The 24,878-nt window shown below is 44.0% G+C and overlaps 1 protein-coding gene across 2 annotated transcripts in view; it reads right to left on the bottom strand.

Moving 5' to 3' along the window:
• Positions 1-24,342, bottom strand: part of LOC101607406 (mitochondrial intermediate peptidase) — a 158,005-nt gene extending 133,663 nt beyond the window's left edge. Inside the window, exons 1-4 of one of the 2 annotated variants that reach the window (XM_004670524.2) lie at positions 24,140-24,342; positions 19,779-19,952; positions 12,306-12,394; positions 9,262-9,348 (exon numbers count right to left, since the gene is read on the bottom strand). In XM_004670524.2, the coding sequence (XP_004670581.2) occupies positions 9,262-9,348; positions 12,306-12,394; positions 19,779-19,952; positions 24,140-24,301 (512 nt within the window). In that variant the 5' untranslated portion in view covers positions 24,302-24,342. The remainder of the gene's footprint in view (positions 1-9,261; positions 9,349-12,305; positions 12,395-19,778; positions 19,953-24,139) is intronic. The other variant, XM_045154713.1, reaches the window with a different exon arrangement.
• Positions 24,343-24,878: the final 536 nt, after the last annotated feature.

The following is a 24,878-nucleotide window of genomic DNA, read 5'->3' as shown; positions in this document are numbered from 1 at the left end:
GACATTAAGAATGAGTGCACAAGGGTCTCCAGCCACTGTACACAAACTCAAGACACATGTACGTCTGCCTCTACATGGGTACTGGGGAATCAAAACTGGGTTGTTAGGCTTTGCAGGCAAGCATCTTAACTGCTGAGCTATCTCTCCAGCACCCCAAATTCAATATTTTGTATTGTTGAAACTTGTTTCAGCCAGGCATGGTGGCACATGCCTTTAATTCTAGCAGTCAGGAGGCCAAGGTAGGACTGCTGTGAGTTTGGGGCTTGAGATTACATAGTGACTTCCAGGTCACCCTGAGCTAAACCCTTCCTAAAAAAAAAAAGTTGTTTGGGCTGGAGAGATAGCTTAGTGGTTAAGCGCTTGCCTGTGAAGCCTAAGGACCCTGGTTCAAGGCTCGATTCCCCAGGAACCACGTTAGCCAGATGCACAAGGAGCGCACGCATCTGGAGTTCATTTGAAGTGGCTGGAGGCCCTGGTATGTCCATTCTCTCTCTCTCTCTCTCTCTCTCTCTCTCTCTCTCTCTCTCTCTCTCTCATAAATAAATAAAGATAAAACAAAAAAAAGTTGTTTGAGCATTGACATGTAAGCACACACACAGTGTGAAGCTCACTTAGCATCTCTGAAATAGCTGACTAACAGTTCCAGTCAGCTGGTGTGTAAGTTTATTCCCTGTGCAGAGAACGTGAACCTGTGAAAACCACCATCACAATTATTCATTCAATTCCATCCAAACCCCAGTAATTAAAAACAAAACAGTCTTTATTGGGAGAGTTGTTCAAAGGCCCTTTGCATGAGATTTTCAGCTCTCCTTCCAACTAGTGGCAGTTAATAGTCACTCTTTGATGCTGGGCCCAAAGCTGGGTTTCTTGGCTAAAGAGAACTGTTTTCTTTCTATTCTGGCTTTATGCTTGGAATCAATTTCAAGTTGAATACATTTTTTTTGTCCATTATGTATTTTTAAAGTTGCTTCTGTTCCTAAAGGTAGGCTACCCAAATATTTGATGTACAATTCTGGCGTTGGCTTTTCAAAAATGGATGTTATCTTCATAATTTTTGTGTTAAGCAAAGATATTGTTCTTTTGTTTCATGATACAGGATCTTGCTAGTGGGCTAGGGACCATGTCTATCTAGCCCAAGCACATCTTGAATTAGAAGAATTAAGGTTGTTTCAAACTTCTTTCCACCTTACATAGTCCTGGGACTCAAACCCAGGGTCTTGAACATGCAAGGCAAGTTCTCTACCACTGAGCCACCCCCACCGAAGTTCTTCCTAAAATTCTAAAACAGTAATAGATCTAGTTGAGCATCTTGGTGGTCACTGTGATTGCAACACTCAGAAGGAAGAAGGAGGGTCACAAGTCTGAAGACATCCTAACTATACAGCAAGTTCTAAAACCTGTCTTAAAAGAAACAAACAAGGGCTGGAGAGATGGCTTAGTGGTTAAGCACTTGCCTGTGAAGCCTAAGGACCCTAGTTTGAGGCTTGATTCCCCAGGACCCACATTAGCCAGATGCACAAGGGGCGCACACTTCTGGAGTTCATTTGCAATGACTGGGGGCCCTGGCGCACCCATTCTCTCTATTTCTCTCTATCTGCCTCTTTCTCTGTCTGTTACTCTCAAACAAATAAATTAAAAAACCAAAAACAATATTTTAAAAAGTTTATTTGGGCCAGAGAGATAGCTTAGCGGTTAAGGGGCTTGCCAGTAAAGCCAAAGGACCTAGGTTCAATTCCCCATGTAAGCTAGATGCACAAGGTGGTACAAGCGTCTGGAATTTGTTTGCAGTGGCTAGAGGCCCTGGTGCACCCATTCCCTATCTGCCTGTCTTTCTCTGCTTCTCTCTATCTCAAATACATACATACATACATACATACATACATACATACATACATACATACATACATACATACATACATAAACAAATAAATAAATATTCAACAGACTACACTGACAATGTAGTCATTTATATATTTTTTTATTTATGTATTTGAGAAAGAAAGAATGGACACATTAGGGCCTCCTGCCACTGCAAATGAACTCCAGAAACTTGTGCTACTTTGTGCATCTGGCTTTATGTGGGTACTGGGGAATCAAACTTGGGCCATCAGGCTTCACAAGAAAGTGCCTTTAACCACTGAGCCACCTCTCCAGCCCCAGAAAAACAATTTTGTTTTGTGTTTTCAAGGTAGGGTCTCACTCTAGCCCAGGCTGACGTGGAACTCACTCTGGCTTCAAACTCAGTAATCCTCCTACCTCTGCCTATCCCAAGTGCTGGGATTAAAGGCGTAAAGGTATGCACCACCACACCTAGCTTATATTCTTATATTTATAATTTATTTACTAACAGAAGGAGTAAGAAGGGAGAGAGAATGAGTATGTCAGGACCTTTTGCTGCTGCAAACAAACTCCAAATGCACTTGCCACTTTTGTACATTTGGCTCTTTGTAGATACTGAAAAACTGAACCCAGACCAACAAGTTTTGCAAGCAAGTGCCTTTAACCACTGAGCCATCTCCTCAGCTCATTTACATTATTTAAAACATTATTTACTTATTTATTGAAAAGAGAAAGGAAGGAGAGGGAGGAAGAGGCAGATAGAGAATGGGTGTGCCTAGGGCCTCCAGCTACTGCAATCAAACTCCAGACCCATGTGCCACCTTGTGCATGTGGCTTATGTGGGTACTGGGGCATTGAACCTGTGTCCTTAGGCTTAATAAACAAGCACCCTAAGTGCTAAGCCATCTCTCCAGCCCCCACTTATATTCTTTTTTTTTTTTTTTTTTTTTTTTTGGTTTTTCAAGGTACAGTCTCACTCTAGCCCAGGCTGACCTGGAATTCATTATGGAGTCTCAGGGTGGCCTCGAACACGGCAATCCTCCTACCTCTGCCTCCTGAGGGCTAGGGTTAAAGGCGTGCGCCACCACGCCCGGCTTATATTCTTTTGATTATTTACTTGGAGGAGGGAAGGGGAGAATGGGTGCACCAAGGCCTCTAGCCACTGCAAATGAAGTCCAGACACATGCACCACCATGTGCATCTGGCTTATGTGGATTCTGGGGAATCAAACCTGGGTCCTTAAGCTTCACAGGTAAGTGCCTTAACCACTAAGCCATCTTTCCAACACTATTTATTTATTTATTTGGTTTTTCGAGGTAGGGTCTCACTCTAGCCCAGGCTGACCTGGAATTCACTATGGGATCTCAGGGTGGCCTCAAACTACCCACGATCCTCCTACCTCTGCTTCCCAAGTGCTGGGATTAAAGGCGTGCACCACCACACCCAGCTTCCAATGCTATTTATATTCTTTCTTCTTTTTTTGAGGTACAGTTTCGCTCTAGCCCAGGCTGACCTGGAATTCATTATGTAGTCTAAGAGTGGCCTCAAACTCACAGCAATCCTCCCCTATTTATATTCTTTTTTTAAAAGACAGTATGTTCTTTTTATTTAATTAATTTATTTATTTAATAGAGAAGGGGGAGGAGAGAGAGAATAGGTGCTCCAGGGCCTCCAGCCACTACAAATGAACTCCAGATGTGTGCACCCCCTTGTGCATCTGGCTAATGTGGGTCCTGGGGAATAGAACCTGAGTCTTTTGGCTTTGCAGGCAAATGCCTTAACCACTAAGTCATCCCTCCAGCCCCCATTTATATTCTTAATTAAACAATGCAGAAGGCTTTACTCAAGCCCCCAAACAGGTCTTATCATCTCCATTTCTCATCTATTTCCTTCTCTAAACAGCCTAAAAACGTAGTACTCTCTTCTTAGGCAAAAGTATCCAAGTATCAGTACATTATACAGAACTCTACTATGGAGATGTATGGAGCAGCTTTTTCTTACAAAAGTACATCACAAACAATGAACTGGTCTTCTTGTCTTTAAATAGTCTTCAAAATTATAACTCATAGTGTTTCTGCTATGCTATTGTGTGGACTAAAAAATGTTTCCATTTTTCCCACTCCTGTAACCTATTAACCTATGTATGTGGTTTTTTAAAAATTTATGTATAGCTGAGTATGGTGATACATATCTGTAATCTAAAGTAAAGTATTTGGGGGGTAGAGGCAGAAGGATCAGGAGTTCAAAAGCAGTTTGGACTACATGAGACCCTGTCTCAAAACCAAACCAAATTTCAAAACCCAAAAACTTACATGTACTTCTTCATCCCTGTTTGTTTCCTTAGAATAAAGTACAATTTTTTAATTGATCAAAAAGTACACATAATAATATACATTCCCAAACTATGCTCCCTAAAGACATTAATTTACAGTTAGAGAAGTCCCATTATGCCAAACATTAAGCGACTGTTTCTACGTTGCCTTATCTGTGTTGTCTGACAGGCTCTGCTTTATTCCACCTTTCTTTAATAGTAGTAGGTCCAATGCAGGGGGTACTGGTAATGAATAAAGCACTTTACAAGAATTATTTTGTTCAAAGCTCATTGTAATCCTATGAAATCCTTCTTTATGCATTGTTACAAAAGGGAAAGTTCACCTTTAACCCCAGCACTCGGGAGGCAGAGGTAGGAGAATCGTCATGAGTTTGAGGCCACCCTGAGACTACATACTGAATATCAGATTAGCTTCTGTAAGACACTACCTCTAAAAGGCGGGGGGGGGGGGGGGGGGGGGGAAGCTAAGGCTTAGGGAGGTCTGGAGCCAACATCCAACCCTGGCAATTTAATTCTAGAGCCACATCTCTCCTACTGTCACTATTACCAGTTTTCAACTTATGGCATACTGATATAAATTTAGTAGACATTTTTACTATTCCTTATTTTGTGAAATGTGACCTTCACTTCGCAAAAAGAATTTTGTTCCCATTCATCTGCTCTTTTTTTGTTTGTTTGTTTTTCGAGGTAGGGTCTCGTTCTAGGCCAGAACTGACCTGGAGTTCACTACATAATCTCAGGGTGGCCTCAAACTCATGGCAATCCTCCCTACCTCTGGTCTCCCAAGTGCTGGGATTAAAGGCATGCGCCACCACGCCTGACTTTCTGCTTACTATTTTTTTTTTCCCTCAAGTAATTTATAGTCTCTGTGGTGGTTAGAATCAGGTATCCCCAGTTGACTTGGGTTCTGAATGCTTTGTCCCCAGCTGGTGGCAATTTGTGAGGCAGAGTCTTGCTGAAGAAGAGGGTGAGTTTAGGGGTGGTGTAGCCAGCTCCCCCTTGCTAGAGCCCAGCTCCCTCACTTGCTGCTGTCTTCCTGCTGTGGCAGAGGCAATGCCTAGCCTCTGCTCATGCCACGCCAAGAAGCATCCCCTAGAGACTGTAAGCCAAAATAAACCCTTTCCTTTCATTAGCTGCTACTGGTCAGATGTTCTGTCCCAGCAACACAAAGGTTATATAGCAATTAATAAGTCAGTAAGTAGATTAACCAGTTGTCATGTAAGTAAATTGTTTCATTTGTATATTCAGAATATGAAAGTTTTGCCATACAATATCTGAAAATTTTATGATAATCAAATCGAGCTTTCCTTTTCAGATTCATGTTAAGAAAGACTCGCCACATCCTTAAGTATCAATGCATTTATAGTTTATTTTATTTTATTTTATTATTTTTGTTTTGTTTTGTTTTTTTGAGGTAGGGTCTCACTCTAGCCCAGGCTGACCTGGGATTCATTATGGAGTCTCAGGGTGGCCTCGAACTCACGGTGATCCTCCTACCTCTGCCTCCCGAGTGCTGGGATTAAAGGTATATGCCACCATGCCTGGCAGTTTCTCTTTTTTAATATTCAATTGATTGACGATTATGTTGGGGATTGAAACTATGCACTTGCACATGCTAAAAGACTCTACCACTGAGCTACAATCACACTCCATTTTACTGTTGTTGTTTTCTTTTTAATTGTTATTGTTGTTTATGAAGTAGGATATCACTCTAACCTGGCATTCAGTCTGTAGTCTCCAGCTGGCCTGGAACTCATGGTGATCCTCCTACCTCTGTTTCCCAAGTGCTGGGATCAAAGGTGTGCACCACCATATCTGGCCATTTTACTTTTTTTTTTTTTAATACTTTATTTATTAGAGAGAGAGAGAGAGACAGAGTAAGAGGCAGATATATAGAGAGGGAATGGGCATGCCAGGGTCTCTAGCCACTGCAAACTTCAGATGCATGAATTGAATGAGTTATTTTACACAATATGAACATCAATATAATCACAATTATAATTAAAAAAATCTATCCACTTATTTACTTGCTTGAGGGAGAGAGAGAGAGAGAGAGAAAGAAAGGGAGAAAGACAGAGAGAACGGGTGCACCAGGGCCTCCAGCCAATGTAAACGAACTCCAGACACATGAACCACCTTGTGCTCTGATTTATGTGGTTACTGGGTATTTTACTTTTTATGTGTAAACAAGGTCTTGCTAAATTGCCCAGGCTGGCCTTGAACTTGTTCTGTAACTCAAGCAGGCCTTGAATTTGTGATCTTCCTGCCCCAGCCTCCTAAGGAGCAGCTGTAATTACAGACCTAAGCCACCAGGCCTGACTTTAATGAAATATTTAAATCTTTGATGAACCAACTCTCTTCTCTTCCAAAATGCTACTGGCTGGCCTAGCTAGCACTATAATCCAGTCCTTCCCCCAAGCTCTGGCTTATTCATTCTCTACAACTACAAAATAATTTCAAGTAACAACAGAAAACTTTCCCTTAGACAGAGGCAGGATAGCACTAAACTAATAGGCCAGTAGAAAACAATGTTGAGCTTTCTTCTCTAAGAAAACAATGTATTTCTCTACTTTAGCCAATTTCCATGCTTCCTGGAGGCCACTTGTGCTAGGGTTCTGTGCTCTTTGCTTTCAGAGTCGATCTGAGAGTATATTATAGCTACGCAGTTCATGGGGCGGGAATCATGCCCACTTATTGTCTCGAGAGTGTGTTCATTATATTCTTTTTAAAAATATATTTTATTTTTATTTATTTGAGAGAAGGAGGCAGATAGAAAGAATGAGTGTGCCAGAACCTCCAGCCACTGCAAACAAACTTGAGACACATGCGCCACCATGTGTATCTGGCTTATGTGGGTAGTAAGGAATCAAACCTGGGTTCTTAGGCTTTGCAGGCAAGTGCTTTAACCACTAAGTCATCTCTCCAGTCCTCATTATATTCTTGCATATATGGAATATATAATTTTAGAAAACCTAAGTTAGAGGTGCCTGTATGGCTAGATTCATTGGAGACTCTATGCTACCAAACTTCTCCAAGGGGAAAGACGGGAGCAGCTCAGATTTTCTTCGTACATTAACTAATCATAACAAAACACTTGGTTAACTCTACAGTCATAGTTTTGCTTTGCCATCAGTCTAAGATATGGCTCCTTGGGTGCCTGCCAGCTCCTTTTACAATAGTCAAGTTTCATATATATTATTAGTTATTATTTCAAAGTATGGCTTCACCCACATCCAGTGCTTTTCTTTCCTGAGCTACTGACTGCTCACCAGGCTTCCTCTTGCCAGTGTGTATCACTTTGTTATGTAAAAGTTCTTATTGGCAATTTAGTGAAATCTAGAAATAAATTTAACCTATTAGTACAAGTACTTTGTATCCAAAATAATCCAATAGTCTACTATAACTTTTACACATTTAACATGGAAATGTCAATTTTATTAAAATTGGATCCTGAGTAACCTTAAATGTAATGCTTTTCATTGTTACACCAAGCCAGTATCAAGTGAGTGCTAACTCTGAGACCGTGAACACATTCACATTTTACTTGTTCTGCTAACGGAGTCAATATAATGCTCCAGCCTAAAATTATAACGAGGCAATCATTCTGATGACACAGTTAGCTTTACAAATAGCTGGGGCATCAGGAGCATTAAGAGAAACAAGACAAGTTTCCTGCATCACTGCTGGCCAGGGAGAAATGAGCCCTCAGTACTGAGCCCCACGGTGCTTCTGCTGCACGGGACTCACACATTGCGTTAATAGGCAGCTTCCAATTTCAACCAGCTTGCATGGAATCAGGCTTCCATTGGGGTGACAAACAGAAAGGATGCAATGCCTGGTGTGGTGGCGCATGCCTTGAATCCCAGCACTCGGGAGGCAGAGGTGGGAGGATCACCGTGAGTTTGAGGCCACCCTGAGACTCCATAGTGAATTCCAGGTCAGCCTGAGCCAGAGTGAGACCCTACCTCAAAAACAAAAGAAAGAAGAAACAGGAAGAGGGAAATTAGATAGTCAAAGGAATTATCCAAGAAACAAAATGAAGATACACAGGTATAAATGGGTGAGGCAAAAAATTTAATCTCTGTTACGACACAAAGATGAGTAAGTAAATGAAAACATTACTACACTTATTTCATAACCAATTTTTTTTTTGTCTTGTTTTTTTGAGGTAGGGTCTTGCTCTAGCCCATGTAATTCATTATGTAACCTCAGGCTGGCCTCAAACTCACAGCAATCTTCCTACCTCGGTCTCCCAAGTGCTGGTATTAAAGGTATGCACCACCACACCCAACTTATGAGCAAATTTAAGCAAAGAAATAAGATATTTAAAAAGTCACACGTCAGGCTGGAGAGATGGCTTAGCGGTTAAGCGCTTGCCTGTGAAGCCTAAGGACCCCGGTTCGAGGCTCAATTCCCCAGGACCCACGTTAGCCAGATGCACAAGGGGGCGCACGCGTCTGGAGTTCGTTTGCAGTGGCTGGAGGCCCTGGCGCACCCATTCTCGCTCTTTCTATCTCTATCTGCCTCTTTCTCTCTGTCGCTCTCAAATAAATAAATAAATAAATAAACAAAAAAAATTAAAAAAAAAAAGTCACACGTCCATTTTTCCCATGTACGGCTCAGCATTAAGCCTTTCAATTCAAATGAACAAATGCAATCTAATGAGCATTGCAAGGATCTTGATGTCCCCCTCTACAAATGAATAATTTTGCTGGCAAAGTAACTTCTGATGGTCAACATTATGGAATGGCAAGCCCAAAGATGGTGTAATACCAGAAGCCATCACTGGTTACTCACCACACAGCAGTGACCAAAACATGCCAAGCTCCACCCTGTGCAGCCCAGCCAGAGAGACCTTGAGACAAGGACAAACCACTATGCAGACAGACAGGAAGATGCTGGGGTGATTACAGCAAGGAAGAAAAATAGCACAGTGGAGGAGACAGAGACATGGTGTGAAGAGAAGACACTGTGGGATCGAGGCTCAAAGAAAGTGTACCACTGTGGGGACGTGGGGGGACAAGGCAGTATCTCCCAGCCTGGCCTGCAAGGCCAGTCATAAGGAACATCACACAGGAAACAGTGAGTACCTGGTTTCTGCATCAAGAGAATCCATAAGATTTTTATCATCTAGTAATTTCTGCAGACTTTGATACAATTCCACATTTGTGTTCAACCTAGAAAATAAAATAAAAACAAATTATTGTCTATCCTTTTGCTGTTGGAGTTGTTGCTGTTGCTTTATGTTAAAAGAATGCTGTCAGAGGGTCACATACACATGCCCATGACCCAAAACTTTGTGGAAGTTTTCTGTGTGTCCCTTTGGACCAAATATAGCACAGTCACACTTAGAACCTGTTCAGTATAAAGACAGGGGCAAACTCTTGGGCAAAAGGCTAAAGATCCTAAGTGTCCTGGGTGTGGTTGCTCACACCTATAATTTCAGCATTCAGAAGGCTGAAGCAGAAGAATGACTGTGAGTTCAAGTCCAGCCTGAGCTACAGAGCGAGTTCCAGGTCAATATGGGCTCCAATGAGACCCTGCCTCAACACCCCACTCCCCACCAAAAAAAGAAAAAAAGCCAAATTAAATTGAGTCAACAGCTAGGTCAGGAAATGCACACATAAAAGAGGGGAACAAAGAAATTAGGTCATGAAGAACCAGTCCCCATTAGCAATACACCGATGGTTACTGGGTTTTTGGTAAGAAGAAAGGAAGGAAGCTGAACTAATACAAAGGTTTCCTTCAGCCATCAGGTTAGTACCCTGGAACTCAGGGCAACATATGGGTGAGAATAACAGATCCACACTGGGAAGGGCAGCTCACAACACTGGACGTGGTACCACAGCCACATGCAGGGCTGGACACTAGGGCACTATGACCTCAGGCAAGATATTGGACCTTCGGCTGCCATGGGCATTAAATGGGACCGTGTGCACATTCCTCAGCTACTGCCTAAACCAGAGCGGAGCAAAGAGCCTGTGCCAAGCCCAAGCCTCACCAGTCTGCAGCCCCACAGTCCTCCATCCCCAGGTGCGGAAGGCCTCGCACCCACGCAGCCAGCCAGCTAGGTCCAGACTTACTCTGCTCCCACTGGTGAAGGACAAGATCTCCCACAGGTGAAGGACAAGGTCACTAACACCACCCACTGTCCAGGACTCCTAGGCAAGGACATAAGGATGGGCCGGCTCCCCAGGCCATTCATAATGAAGGAACCGTAGCGCTAGGACTGGAGAGATGGCTTAGTAGTTAAGAACTGCGGTGCTTTTGGAGGTGAAGAGTGTCTTTTGCTACCACTCTTACAGATCCTCCCAACAGAACAACAGAACAAGGTAGTCACTGTCACAGAAGATGCTCAGAAGGGAGGGGTTGTGGCCTGTCTCAGCACCTACCCTGGCACAGTGCCCAGTTATCAGAGGGAAAGCTGTGCCTAGCTCCCGCTAGCCGCGTGACCATGGGTCCTCTCACTGTGTAAAGGTCTACTGAGGTCATTCCCCAGCTGTTTAATGTTGGAAGACCCTGAGATAAAGTCCATAGTCTAAGGCAGAAGTAGAAAGATCACTGTGAGTTTGAGGCCAGCCTGGGACTATAGAGTGAATCCCAGGTCAGCCTGGGCTAGAGTGAGACCCTGCCTCGGGGGGTGGGGGGAGTCTGTAGTCTAGCTTTTCCATTAGTTCCCAACTATACCAAGTTATAGGCTCTTTCCCCAACTACCAGAAAACAAATCAGCTCCACCCATGTATGTGAAATCACCCTGATTTTTCAAACATCAGCTGAGTAGTTACTATTCAGTGAAAGGGGAAAATAAGTCACTGCACTTGTAGAAAGCAGAAAGCAAAGCTTGAAGCAGACCGTAAATGCCATCAAGGGCCTTGTTTTCAACACAGAACCACCCTTCACAGAGAGACGCAGCTTATAGCCGGATGCCGCAGCGATGTGCTACCAGCCGGGTTCTTCTCCATGGGCAATCCCATACAACGAGCAGTGTCTGTGAGACGGCACGCTGTACTCAAGTCTAGTACACACAGCCTGACAGCGCCCAGGCAGGCAGGCTGGCCACACTAACCCCCTTTTTAGGCTGCTCTTCCATAGGTAACAGTGGTCTTCCCAAGGTCTTCCCTGTTGAAGCTCCTTTGGGATGTCCCGGGTCTAGATGTAGCTGGGTCCAGTTTTATCCCTTTAGCAAATGGATTTGGCAATGCATGTAAGAAAACTCATCCACTGTGCCCAAGTGGGCCAATGTTTCTCCATGGGTAAAGGCTGAAACCATTCCTCCTGAGACGTTAGATCTTCACGAAGCCTGTCCAGTTAGAGAAGCTGCCCCTCTCCTACTTCCAGTCCATGAAACGGGCTTTTTGCCTGGTGCCTATTTTCCCATCAGAAATCCATTCCAGGCAAGCCCAGAGCTCTCCCTGTCTTATGCACTACCTGGCTGGTGTAACACACCTAAGTGCTTTGCAACACAGTACTGTGTACAAGGATTTTTAACAAGCACGTTGGAGCCCTCATAAATGGCTTGAAAACATTTCAGTTTACCCCCAAAATCAATTTAGAGTAACTACTTTCCTCATGAAGCCTCTACCTACAGTATGTCTTGGCCCTCCCAGAGAGTTTTATGGTCCCCAAGACCCTCCCAATCCCAATTCAACAGGACCTGCAAGAGCAGTACATACATACATCTATTGGCTTCTTGCCTGGTGGTCCACAGCCCCATATGATGCCACAGAGATTGAATCATGTGAGAACCTAGGAACTCAAACTGGTCAGGGAGATGCTCAAAGCCCGTACTTCCCATCTTCAAGGTGATGGATATCAGATGTCCACAGTGTACGTGATACATCATAACCACCTCACAGTTCATCTTCATAGCAACCTCAAGAGTCATCTTGATTACCCCATTTACAGAGAAGGAAAGTAAATGGAGAGAATGAAGTGAAGAGCCCACACCACAGTGCTGGGAGGTGAACTTGCTCTCCAGCCCTCCCTCTCCCACCTCCCTGGGTAGCTGACCAGGGACCATCCACAGCTCCTCCCACTCTGCTCCTTAAGGGAACCAACACCATTCACAAAACCACCTGAAGCATGACTGTTGCAGAGCAAGACACACGGCCCTAGGGGAAGGGACAGCACATACTTTTCTACCACGGTGCCCACACTTCTACAGGCGTCTTCGGCAGCCTCTCTGAATGCAGGCTCGGGATGTGCAAGTTTCACAAAATCAGCCTAATGAAGGGGAAAAATAAAAGTGAATTTGATGGAATGCCTGCTTCTAAGGTCCAGGGCAAAAATGAAAACCAGTGTCTAAAAATGTTCCACTTGGCTTGACCTGTACATTTCCATGACTGAATTTTTCCTCAACTAGTAAGGCAAAGAAATGTCTTTAGAGGCATTTATTAACTCTGTTACTCCTTGGAACCAAGTCTGTTTCATTCCAAAGAAAATACTTTCATGAGTTCCATTTTATAAAAGCTGTTCACCTCAAAATGAACAACTAACAATTCTTTCTATCCTGTATTTCCAATGAGCAGACCCTGGTTTCAAATATTCTAAAACTGTAACTCAAATTGCATTACAGTTTTTCCATGTTAGCCTGGCCCCAGAGAACAACTCAGAGGTGCTTTATAATAAAATGACATATGGCCAGGCGTAGTGGCACATCCCTTTAATCCCAGCACTTGAGAGACAGAGGATCGCCATGAGTTTGAGGCCACCCTGAGACTACATAGTGAAGTCCAGGTCAGCCTGGGCTAGAGTGAGACACAACCTCGAAAAAAACAAAAAGACCTGTAAGGGGCTATAAAGAGATGGTTCAGAGGGTAAAGCACTTGTCTAGCGACTGAGGTTCGATTCCACAGTACCCATGTAAATCGATGCACAAAAGTGGCACACGCATCTGGAGTTCTGCAGTGGACGGAGGCCCTGGTGCACCTATATTCATTCTCATTCTCTATTTTCAAAAAAAAAATAAATGAAACATTTTTCTAAAATATTTATTTTTATTTATTTATTTGAGAGTGACAGACAGAGAGAGGCACAGAGAGGGAGAGAGAGAGAGAATGGCCATGCCAGGGCCTCCAGCCACTGCAAACGAACTCCAGATGCATGCGCCCCCTTGTGCATCTGGCTAACGTGGGTCCTGGGGAATCGAGCCTCGAACCAGGGTCCTTAGGCTTCACAGGCAAGTGTTTAATCACTAAGCCATCTCTCCAGCCCAAATGAAACATTTTAAAGAAAAATGACATATAGGGCTAGAGAAATGGTTTAGGGGTTAAGGCACTTGCCTACAAAGCCAAAGGACCCAGGTTCAATGTCCCAGGACCCATGTAAGCCAGAAGCACAAGGTAGCACATGCATCTGGAGTTTCTTTGCAGTGACTAGAGTCCCTGGCACACCCATTCTCTCTCTCTCTTTCTCTCTACCTCTCTCTTTCTCTCTACCTCTCTTTTTCAAATAAATAAGTAAATAAAAATTAAAATCTAAAAAGAACAGAATACTTTTAAAAACTGATATATAAAGGGCTGGGAAGATGGCTCAGCAGTTAAAGGGACATGCTTGCAAAGCATGCTGGCCCTGGGTTCAAGTCCCCTAGTCACCCACATCAAGGTGGACATTCATTTGTAGCAACAAAAGACCTTGGCACACACTGATACATACACACACATACACACAAATTTTCTTAAACAATATATAAAAATGATGCAAAACCAATGTAACAGCATCCTCTGTGCAAGAAATGAAGGCATATTCAATACATGCACCTTATACAATCCTTTTTAAAATATTTATTCATTTTTGTGTGTGGTGTGCAGGTGTGTGTTTTTGTGTGTGCAGAGGTCAGTCATCGAGGGTCTTCTTCAGTCACTCCCTGCCCCCCCCCCCGTGTGTGTGTGTGTGTGTTCATGAGTGCAGGCACATGCTGTGTAGAGGTCAGAGGACAACTTCCCAGTAGGTCTTTGCCTTCCACCTCATTTGAGGCAAGGTCTCTCATTCAGTAGACTACCTGGTTAGAAAGCTACCAAGATGCTGGGCTTGGTGGCACATGCCTTTAATCCCAGCATCTGGGAGGCAGAGGTAGGATCACAGTGAGTTCAAGGCCACCACCCTGAGACTACTGAGTAAATTCCAGGTCAGCCTAAACTAGAGTGAAACCCTACCTCAAAAAAAAAAAAAAAGAAAGAAAGCTACCAAGAGAGGGCTGGGAGATGGCTCAGTGGCTAAGAGCACTTGCTTGCAAAACCTACTGGTGCAAGTTCAATTCCCCAGCACCCATGTAAAGCCAGATGCACATAGAGGGCTTCCAGGGAAACTCTTCTATCTCCGCCTCCCTTTTCACTATAAGTTTGCTGGAATTACAGAATCCTTCCATGGCTTCTGGCTTTTACATGAGGCGTGGGGATCCAAACTCAGGTACTCACACTGAGAATGGCAAGCCCTTTATCCACTGAGCCATTTCCCTAGGCCAGTACACCCTACTCTGAGACAGGATCTCTCACTGAACCTGAGTTCACCAATTTGGCCAGTTTGACTGGACTAGTCAGTGAGCCCATGAGATCCTGTCTTTGCTTCCCCCATTATTATAGGCTGGGATTACAAGTACACATCCTATCCTAGCATTTCACCTGGGGACCAGGAACCCGAACTTGGGTCTTCATGCTTGTGCAACAAGAACTTCATACACTGAGCCACCTCCCTAGTCTACACGTCTTTCTTCCTTGTTTTCAAGACAAGGTCTCACTTTAGCCCAGGCTGATCTGGAACTTGCTCTATAGTCTAGGATGGCCTCAAACTCAGGTAATCCTACTTCTCTCAAGTGCTGGGATTAAAAGTGTGTACCACCACACCAAGCTACAGCTCTTTTATAACCACAAAATAGAAATTCTTGGTCACCTGATATGGTAACACTGCTACATCAGCCAGTAGAATTTAAGCAAGAATTCATCCAAAAGAATGAAGTCATGAGTTGGAGAGATGGCTTAACAGTTAAAAGTACTTGCCTGCAAAGCCTGCAGGCCTGGGTTCAATTCCCTAGCACCCATGCAAACCCAGATGCACAAAGTGGTGTCTGTGTCTCGAGTTTCTTTGCAGCAGGAGGAGGTCCTAGTGTGAACATATATTCATATATTTTAATTCTCTCCTTTCCTCCCTCTTTCCCTTCCTCCCTTCAAATAAATATATTTTTAAAATTAAAATCAGGTAAAACTAACTTTCATTTTAGTTGCAGAACACTGCAAAACTATAAGAACTGGAGAGATGGCTTTAGTGGTTAAGGTGCATGCCTGCAAAGCCAAAGGATCCAGGTTCAATTTCCCAGGACCCACATAAGACACCTGCACAAGGTGGCGCATGCGTCTTGAGTTTATCTGCAGTGGCTGGAAGCCCTGGTGTACCCATTCCCTCTTTATCTGCCTCTTTCTCTCTCTCAAATAAATGAATATTTTTTAATTAAATTTAAAAAAACTACGGGTGAACAGAAAATGCAAGGAAACTATGAAATACTTATTTTCTTTATTCTCCAAGAAGACCTGTACGACTTTAATATGAAATACAATCACCACAAGGGAGTTGGGCCTGGTGGCACACACCTGTAACCCTAATATTAAGAAGGTTGAGAGGCACAGGAGTAAGAATTTCAGACCAGTCTGGGCTACAAAGTGAGTCCATGTCTCAAAAAAAAAAACGGCAAAATCACCACAAGATAAAAGTTACAACATTTTATTATCAAACAGCTTTTAATACAAAAACATTTGAATCCATGATCCATGGTGTCAAACAGTTGTCTTAACAATAGATACTGTTAGTACTAAGGTACTTGAATAAGAAGCTGTGTAAAATTTACAACATTAGTTTATAAATTTCAATATACATGCTAAAATCCAAAGTTTTTACAGTGCTAAAAACCAAAACACTAGCATGCCTTTAACAAGCTTATTTGCACTTGGCTCTGTCACTTAGTTGGTTAAAGCACCTGTCTCATAAAAGCTTATTTGTAATGATAGTGAGGAAAATAGTTCTATTACATAAAAACTGTATTAGAAAAGTAAAATTGAACAAAACGACCATTTACCAATGATCACACAAACAGGTTAATATTTTAAAGATTCAAAAAGGAAAACAATTCTTTGAATTATTTTACCCAAAGAATATATATAAATCACATTATAGTTTGGATTTTCTAAAATGGTTTTTTATTATTATTGTTTCTGTGGGCTTTTTTTTTTCTTCAATTTTCCAAGTTAGGGTCTCACTCTAGCCCAGGCTGCCCTGATTCATTATGTAGTCTCAGGGTGACTCAAACTCACCATGATCCTCCTACCTCTACCTCCCAAGTGCTGAGATGAAAGGTGTGTACCAGCATGCCCGCCTTTTTTTTTTTTTTTTAGGAAAGGGTCTCACTCTAGTCCAGGCTGTCCTGGAACTCACTATGTAGCCTAAGCTGCCCTCAAACTCAGTGATACTCCTACCTCAACCCCTGAGTGCTGGGATTAAAGCTGTGTGCCATGACACACAGCTTCTTTTTACTTTTTGTAGCTATTATTGTTGAGACCTTGTCTCTCTATGTTGCCAGGCTGATCCAAACTCCTGCTTCAGCCTCTAGGGTGCTAGGATTCAAGCATGAATTACCGGAACTCACTATAAAATAGATTTTAGGCCATGCATGGTGGTGCATGCCTTTAACCACAGTACTCAGGAGGCAGAGGTAGAAGGATCTCCATGAGTTCAAAGCCACCCTGAGACTACATAGTGAATTCCAGGTCAGCCTGGGTTACAGCAAGACCCTACCTTGAAAAACAAAAATAAATAAATATAAATATTTTTAAAAAAACTTTTTAAATTAAAAAAAAATAGATTTTAAAGTGAAACCCTATCAAGCAAAACTGTAGGGACAAGTTCTGCAATGCTGCTTACGGCAACAAATGCACTGGTTTCCAGGACCATGAGCGCTGAGGCTCATCTCTCACTGCACTATGGCTTGGCCGCCAGCAGACATTTTCCTTCCAGGTGCCAGTGGCTCAAGGAGGAGGCAGAGGTGAGGCCCTCCTGTCCAGTGCAGGGATCATTGAAACTCACCACGCAGGAAACAGGTCCATGCACACACCAGAGGCATAACCCAGAGAGCCCGAGAAAGCCCAGGACCTAAAACACCACTCCTGAGGGAGATCCTTAACAAGAGGATATGTAAGTTTTCTTTTAAAAGCTAGCACCATCACAGTGAGTATCTAATCCAAAATGTGTTATTGTTCACACTGATACAAATGCAGGAAAGAGGCAATGCTCTATAAAAGGGAAAAGAACAGAAATGTGGAGGCATTAGGCTTACAGAAAGTTGGCCTTGGGCTGGGGAGACGGCTCAGTGGGTAAAGGAATTCGCTTGAAAATCCTGAAGGGGAGCTAAAGAGATGGCTTAGTGGTTAAGGTGCTTGCCTGAGAGGCAAAAGGACCCAGGTTTGATGCCCCAGTACCCATATAAGCCAGATGTACAAGGTGGCTTATACATCTGCATCTGGAGTTTGTTTACAGTGGCTGGAAGCCCTGGTGGGCCCATTCCCTCTCTGTGTATCTGTCTGCCTCCGCTTGAAAATAAAATATCTTTAAAAAAAAGAAGAAGCCAGGCATGGTGGTACACCCCTTTAATCCCAGTACTCAGGAGGCAGAGGTAGGAGGATCACCATGAGTTCAAGGCCAACCTGAGACCCTGCCTCACGAAAAAAAAAAAAGGGGGGGGGGAGGAAAAATAAAGAGAGAAAAGAAAAAGAAAATCCTGAAGGTCAGGTTTTAATTACTCAGTACCCACATAAAGCCAGATACAAAGTGGCACACACCTTTAATCCCAGTACTTGGGAGGCAGAGGTAGAAGGACTGCTGTGAGTTTGAGGCCACCCTGAGACTACATAGTGAGTTCCAGATCAGCCTGGGCTAGAGAGAAACCCAACCTTGAAAAACAAAACAAAATAACAAAGTGGCACACAGGAGACACTGGCCTCTCTCCCACCCCAACCCTATTCTGCTGGAAAATAAGTAAAAATATTTACATTTAAAAAAAAGGGGGGGCTGGAGAGATGGCTTAGCAGTTAAGCGCTTGCCTGTGAAGCCTAAGGACCCCGGTTCGAGGCTCGGTTCCCCAGGTCCCACGTTAGCCAGATGCACAAGGGGGCGCACGCGTCTGGAGTTCGTTTGCAGAGGCTGGAAGCCCTGGCGCGCCCATTCTCTCTCTCTCCCTCTATCTGTCTTTCTCTATGTGTCTGTTGCTCTCAAATAAATAAATAAAAAAATTTTTAAAAAATTTAAAAAAAAAAGAATGAAAGAAAGAAAAAGAGGCTGAAGCTGAGTGTGGTGGTCTACACCTTTAATCCCAGCAGTAGGGAGGCAGAGGTAGGAGAATTGCCTTGAATTGGAGGCTACCCTGATTACATAACAAATTCCAGGTCAGCCTGGGCTGGAGTGAGACTCTATTTCAAAACAACAAAAAAAAGGGGGGGGGGGGAGATGGAGGGATGGCTTAGCAGTCAAGGCATTTGCCTGCAAAGCCAAAGGACCCAGGTTCGATTCCCCAGGAACACGTTAGCCAGATGTACAAGATGGTGCACATTCTGGAGTTCGTTTGCAGTGGTTGGAGGCCCCAACACACCCATTCATTTTCTTTCTTTCTCTCTCTGCCTCTTTCTGTCAAATAAATAAATACACACAGATACATACATGTGTGTGTGTGTGTGTGTGTATATATATATATATATATATATATATTTTTTTTTTTTTAGGTAGGGTCTTACTCTAGCCCAGGCTGACCTGAAATTCACTATGTAGTCTCAGGGTGGCCTCAAACTCATGGCGATCCTCCTACCTCTGCCTCCCGAGTGCTGGGATTAAAGGCATGCACCACCACGCCCGGCTAAATAAAATATTTTTTAAAAAAAGATTTTTTATAAGTATATACATAAATATACTATTAGGGTAGTGGTAAAACTTTTATGAAGAAGGACCTTTGTCAAACAAAGAATATCCACTGTTCTGGTGACCCTTCTCTCATTATATATTAAGTCTGCATAGAGTGCATTAAGTGTATATTTGATCAATATGAATAGCTGTGGCAGTTCTCACTATCACCATATCCTATTGTGGCAGTTTGAATGAAATGTCTCTCACAGGCTCATATGTTTTGAAAACCTCAGCTGGTAGCAATTTAGGGATGCTGGCATAGCCTTTGGGAGGCTGAGCCTTGCTGGAGGGGGTATGTCACTGGGGATCCATCCTGGAGGAGGTTTATTAGCCCAGCCCTCCCCAGTCCTCACTAGCTAGCTCACTCTCGCTGCTCCCACCCTGCAGCTCACATATGAGGACATGAGCCGCTTGCCTGCTCTGACATGCTTTCTCCACCAAGATGCAATGTCCCCTATAATCCTGAAATAAACCCTTGCCTCCCACCAGCTGCTTATGGCCAGGCATTTTGTCACAGCAATGAAAGCAACTGCTACAGCTACACCTACTTCGAATGACAGCTTAAGAGCTGCTTCAGATGTTTTTAACCTCAGTACCTATTAACCTTGTGCAACAAGGGAGAACATGCTGCTATGTTCATCCCTCAAAAAAGGTAGGTCATGTCACGTCTTACCAAGTCGGCCACTCTGCACAGGGTATCAGACAGTTCGTCAAAGATGAGCACTGTCTGTGGCCCAGGGGGTGTAGAACACGCGCGTTCCACCAGCCACTCCGTCTTCTGCAAGGCTGCTTCCTGTGCAATGTGGAATCCTTCTGGGGAACTGAGCTCAGGAACTCCAAATAGACCCTTAAAGCCAAAGAATATGCTTAGTTGATTATTTTGTACTCACTAGAAACACTTTTTCACAAAGGGAAGCCTTAATTTTCAGTGAGATATCACAATACCTGTGCTCACAGACGTCGTTTCACATTCTCTGTATTACACTATATAGACTAGCCAAAAAATGTACAGAGAATTTAAGTTTTCTTCAAGTTTTACTTATCAAAACAAAAATAAAATTGCTCAGGTTCAGCTCTGTCAGCTCCATAGCACTGCAGCTCTGTAGGAGAGTGGCGGGGAGTATTAAATACAGGTTAAAAAAAAAAAAACTATGAATGTCTGGCACATAAAAAGCATTTAACACATGCCAGTGATAATCACAATTAGCATGTAAGCTTGGTCACACTTTTTCTCCTCCTAGCTTCAGCTTTTTCATTAGCTACAATCAAGGTGACAAGCATAAGTCTCACAGCACAGAGAAGAATGCCTCCCGCCTAGCCAGGTCTAAGTACACAACACCAATCAGTCTACTACTATGACATAAAGAAGAGCTGATGGTCAAGCTAACATTTTAGACAACTTTAAGTAGAGAAACTTAAGATATTAAACCAGCCAGGCGTGGTGGCGCACACCTCTAATCCCAGCACTCGGGAGGCAGAGGTAGGGGACTGCCCTGAGTTTGAGGCCACACTGAGACTCCATAGTGAATTTCGGGTCAGCCTGGGCTAGAGCAAGACCCTTTGGAAAAAAAAAAAAAAAAAGATATTAAACCAAATCATGGGATTACACTGACAGCAAGTTTTATAATTTTCAAAGGCATTTCAGCATGTTGATAAAAGATAAAAATCTCTAAAGAAAGTGACCATCCTTTTGTACCAGTTCAGACCTGTTAAAGCCCTCAGGAATGCAGAAAAAAAAACCACAAATAAGTGTGTGCATCTACCTCCCCCATGCCAGGAATGGTGCTTTCTACAACTTCTCTCATCTAAATCACACAATCTTGGAACAAGGAGCATCATCTTCCTTTCAAAAGGGCAGGAAATACACTCTGTAAAAATAAAAAATAATTGATCTCAGCACTTGGGAGGCAGAGGTAGGAGGAATGCCGTGAGTTCAAGGCCACCCTGAGACTATATAGTGAATTCCAGGGCAGCCCAGGCTAGAGCAAGACCCTAACTCAAAGAAAAAAAAAAAATATATATATATATATATATATATTTTTTTTTTTTTTTTTTTTCTGCCTAAGCCAGAGTGAAACCCTACCTTGGGGGGAAAAATGATTTTATTATTTACAACAAAATCTCACTTTGTGGTTGAACCTAACGTGGAACCTGAGATTCTTCTACCTAAACCTCCATGTGTGCCACCATCCCTGGCCAGAGCTACGATTTTAAGAAATTAGAAAAAATAAGCCAGATGTGGTGGCTCATGCCTTTAGTCCCAGCACTCTGGAGGTACAGGCAGGACTGCTTTGAGTTTGAGGCCAGCCAGAGACTGCATAGTGAATTCCAGGTCAGCCTGGACTAGAGTGAGACCCTACCTCAAGAAAAAAAAAAAGAAAAGAGGAAGGGAGGGGAGGGGAGGAATTAGCAAAAATAGAGCAGGCATGGTGATTCACTTGTGAGGGTAGAAACAAGAGGATCAGGAGTTCAAAGTCAATCTCATCTACATGGCAAACAAACGCCAAAAATAGGTCAGCAAAGTGGTTGGGGAGATGACTCATGGGTTAAAGGCACTTGTTTGCAAAGCCTGATAGCCTGGTTCAATTCCCCAGTACCCATGCATAGCCAGATGCACAACGTGGCACATGCATCTAATTTGTTTGCAGTGGCCAAGAGGCCCTGGAATATCTCTCTTTCTCTAACTTCAAATAATTAAAATTATTTTATAAAGCACCCAAGAGTAAAACAAAGAAATTTTAAGACAAAAATAACCCTTAGGGCTGGAGAGATGGCTTAGCAATTAAGTGCTTGCCTGTGAAGCCTAAGGACCCCGGTTCAAGGCTCAGTTCCCCAGGTCCCACGTTAGCCAGATGCACAAGGGGGCGCACGCATCTGGAGTTCGTTTGCAGAGGCTGGAAGCCCTGGCGCGCCCATTCTCTCTCTCTCCCTCTGTCTTTCTCTCTGTGTCTGTCGCTCTCAAATAAATAAATAAATAAATAAATAAAATAAAAAATAAAAATAAAAAAATCTATTAAAAAAATAACCCTTAACCTGGATTGGAGAAATGACTTAGTGGTTAAGGTGTTTGCTATGAACCCACAGGACTCAGGTTCAATTCCCCAGTATTCATGTAAGCCAGATACACAAGGTGGCACATGCATCTGGAGTTCATTTATAGCAGCTAAAGGCCCTAGCATACCCATTTTCTCTGTGTGTGTGTGAAATAAATTTTTAAAAAGTAAAATAGGGGCTGGGAAGATGGCTTAGTGGTGAAGGTATTTGCCTACAAAGCCAAAAAACCTATGTTCGATTCCCCAGGACCCACATTAGCCACATGAACAAAGGTGGGGCATGCATCTGGAGTTCGTCTGCAGTGGCTATAGGCCCTGGCACGCCCATTCTCTTTCTGTCTCTCTCTCTCAAATAAATAATGTATTTTTAAAAATTAAAACACTATGAGCCGGGCGTGGTGGCGCACACCTTTAATCCCAGCACTTGGGAGGCAGAGGTAGGAGGATTGCTGTGGGTTCGAGGCCACCCTGAGACTCCATAGTGAATTCCAGGTCAGCCTGGGTTAGAGTGAGACCCTACCTCGGAAAACAAAAAAAAAAAAATTAAAACAATATGCTGAGCTGTATCAAGATGTTGCTTTTTTGTTATCTGTATACAACTGCTTACTTTAAATTAGTAATTCTGAAATAGCTTTTTTTGCATGTCTAAAATAAAGTATTGCATGTAAAAAAAAAATTAAAACCCTGAACCTAAAGTGAGCAAAATGTAAAAATCAAAAGTAAAGGAGGGCTGGAGAGATAGCTTAGCGGCTGAGTGCTTGCCTGTGAAGCCTAAGGATCCCAGTTAGAGGCTCAATTCCCCAGGACCCAGGTTAGCCAGATGCACAGGGGGGCGCAGTGGCTGGAGGCTCTGGCGTGCCTATTCTTTCTCTCTCCCTGCCTATTTCTCCGTCACTCTCAAATAAATAAATAAAAATAATATATATTTTTTAAAAGTAAAGGAGCCGGGTGTGGTGGCTCATGCCTTTAATCCCAGAATCCCAGCACTTGGGAGGTAGAGGTATATGGATCACTGTAAGTTCAAGGCCACCCTGAGACTACATAGTGAATTCCAGGTCAGCTTGGATTAGAGTGAGACTCCTACCTTGAAAAAACAAAAACAAAAAATGTAAAAAAGAGCCAGGCGTGGTGGCACACGCCCTTAATCCCAGCACTTGGGAAGCAGAGGTAGGAGAATCACCCTGAGTTCAAGGCCACCTTGAGACTACATAGTGAGTTCCTGGTCAGCCTGAAATACAGTGAGACCCTACTTCGAAAAACAAACAAAAAAAAAAAAAAAAAAACTAAAGGAGGAGTCCATTTGGCAAGTTCTTTTCAGGCCTGACTATCTTTCATTCATAAATTACCAAGTGCCTGACACAATAAGCAGGGTGGTTGCAAAAATATGAACCAAACAGTTCAGTCCAGTGACTTCCTTGGAAATCAACTACAACGCATTACAGGAAACTTGATTCAACAACAACAACAAAAAAAAAATTTTTTTTTGGTGGTTTTGTTTTTTGAGACAAGGTGTTATGTAGCCCAGGCTGGTCTTTTAATTACCCACCCTACTGTCTCCGCTTCCCAAGAGCCGCCTTAGCAGTTATTAAAAATAAAAAAAAAAAAATAGCAAGCCCAAAGTTTCGAAATGGTAAGTTAGCTGTGAAGAAATTTTCACTAGGATTACTAGGAAAAAAACATGTGCAAAGACAATCTGATGTGCCTAATGACAGCAAAGATGTAGTAGGGGTGGAACCAACAGCGAACGTGAGCTGGGGACAGGCTGGGCAGGGACAGGGTGGGACCGGTAGCTGAAGTGACCGTTCACGTGCACGCAGGTCCTGGACCCCACACCGGCCCTGGACTCAGCCCCTCCAAGAGGAGCCTGGCCAGGGCTCAAATGGCTCGTGGGCTCGAGGATCGCTACGGACCCCGTCCCCACACGGCCTGTCCCGGGCCGCCGCGGGGACCCGGGGACCCCCCGCCCCCAAGCGCCGCTCACCCGGCGCTCGCCGAACAGGTCCAGGCGGCGGCCCTGGGGCTTGGCATTGAAGGCGGCGCCCACCGGCGACCAGCTGGTGCTGACCCTTCGGACCCAGCTCCGGGCTCCCAGGCCGACCCGACCGGCTCCGAGGCCGCCCAGCCTTCGGGCGCACAGCATCATGGCCGTGAGGAGCGTCCGCCCCAGCTCGGGGTTCCCCCCCTCACGGCTCCGGGAGGGCCGGCGCGCCCAGCGTCTCCACTGCAGCCGCCCACGCCGCGCCAGCGACGCGCACGCTTCCGGGTCGGCGCTGCGGGCGCAGGTCTGGCGGGTGAGTGCGCCGTCGCTCGGGCGAGCAGAGCGGCTCCGCGCCACCTTCTGGCGGGCCGCTGCACTCTACCGCCCCCGTGCGTCTGGAGGAGCAAACGTCTCAGAGCGGCCCGGCCCTCCCTCCCACGTGTCTTGCATGAGGCTTGAGCATGCGGCTTGAAACCTATTTTTTTTTTTTAATTTTTATTTATTTATTTGAGAGCGACAGACATAGAGAGAAAGACAGATAGAGGAAGAGAGAGAATGGGCGCGCCAGGGCTTCCAGCCTCTGCAAACGAACTCCAGACGCGTGCGCCCCCTTGTGCATCTGGCTAACGTGGGACCTGGGGAACCGAGCCTCTAACCAGGGTCCTTAGGCTTCACAGGCAAGCGCTTAACCGCTAAGCCATCTCTCCAGCCCTTGAAACCTATTTTTGTTTGCTTGTTCCAG

The sequence above is a fragment of the Jaculus jaculus genome, chromosome 7 (genome assembly GCF_020740685.1).
Source record: "Jaculus jaculus isolate mJacJac1 chromosome 7, mJacJac1.mat.Y.cur, whole genome shotgun sequence".
NCBI classification, from domain to species: Eukaryota; Metazoa; Chordata; class Mammalia; order Rodentia; family Dipodidae; genus Jaculus; species Jaculus jaculus.
The sequence above is the reverse complement of the archived record's forward strand: the minus strand, read 5'-3'. Positions and strand labels throughout refer to the sequence as shown.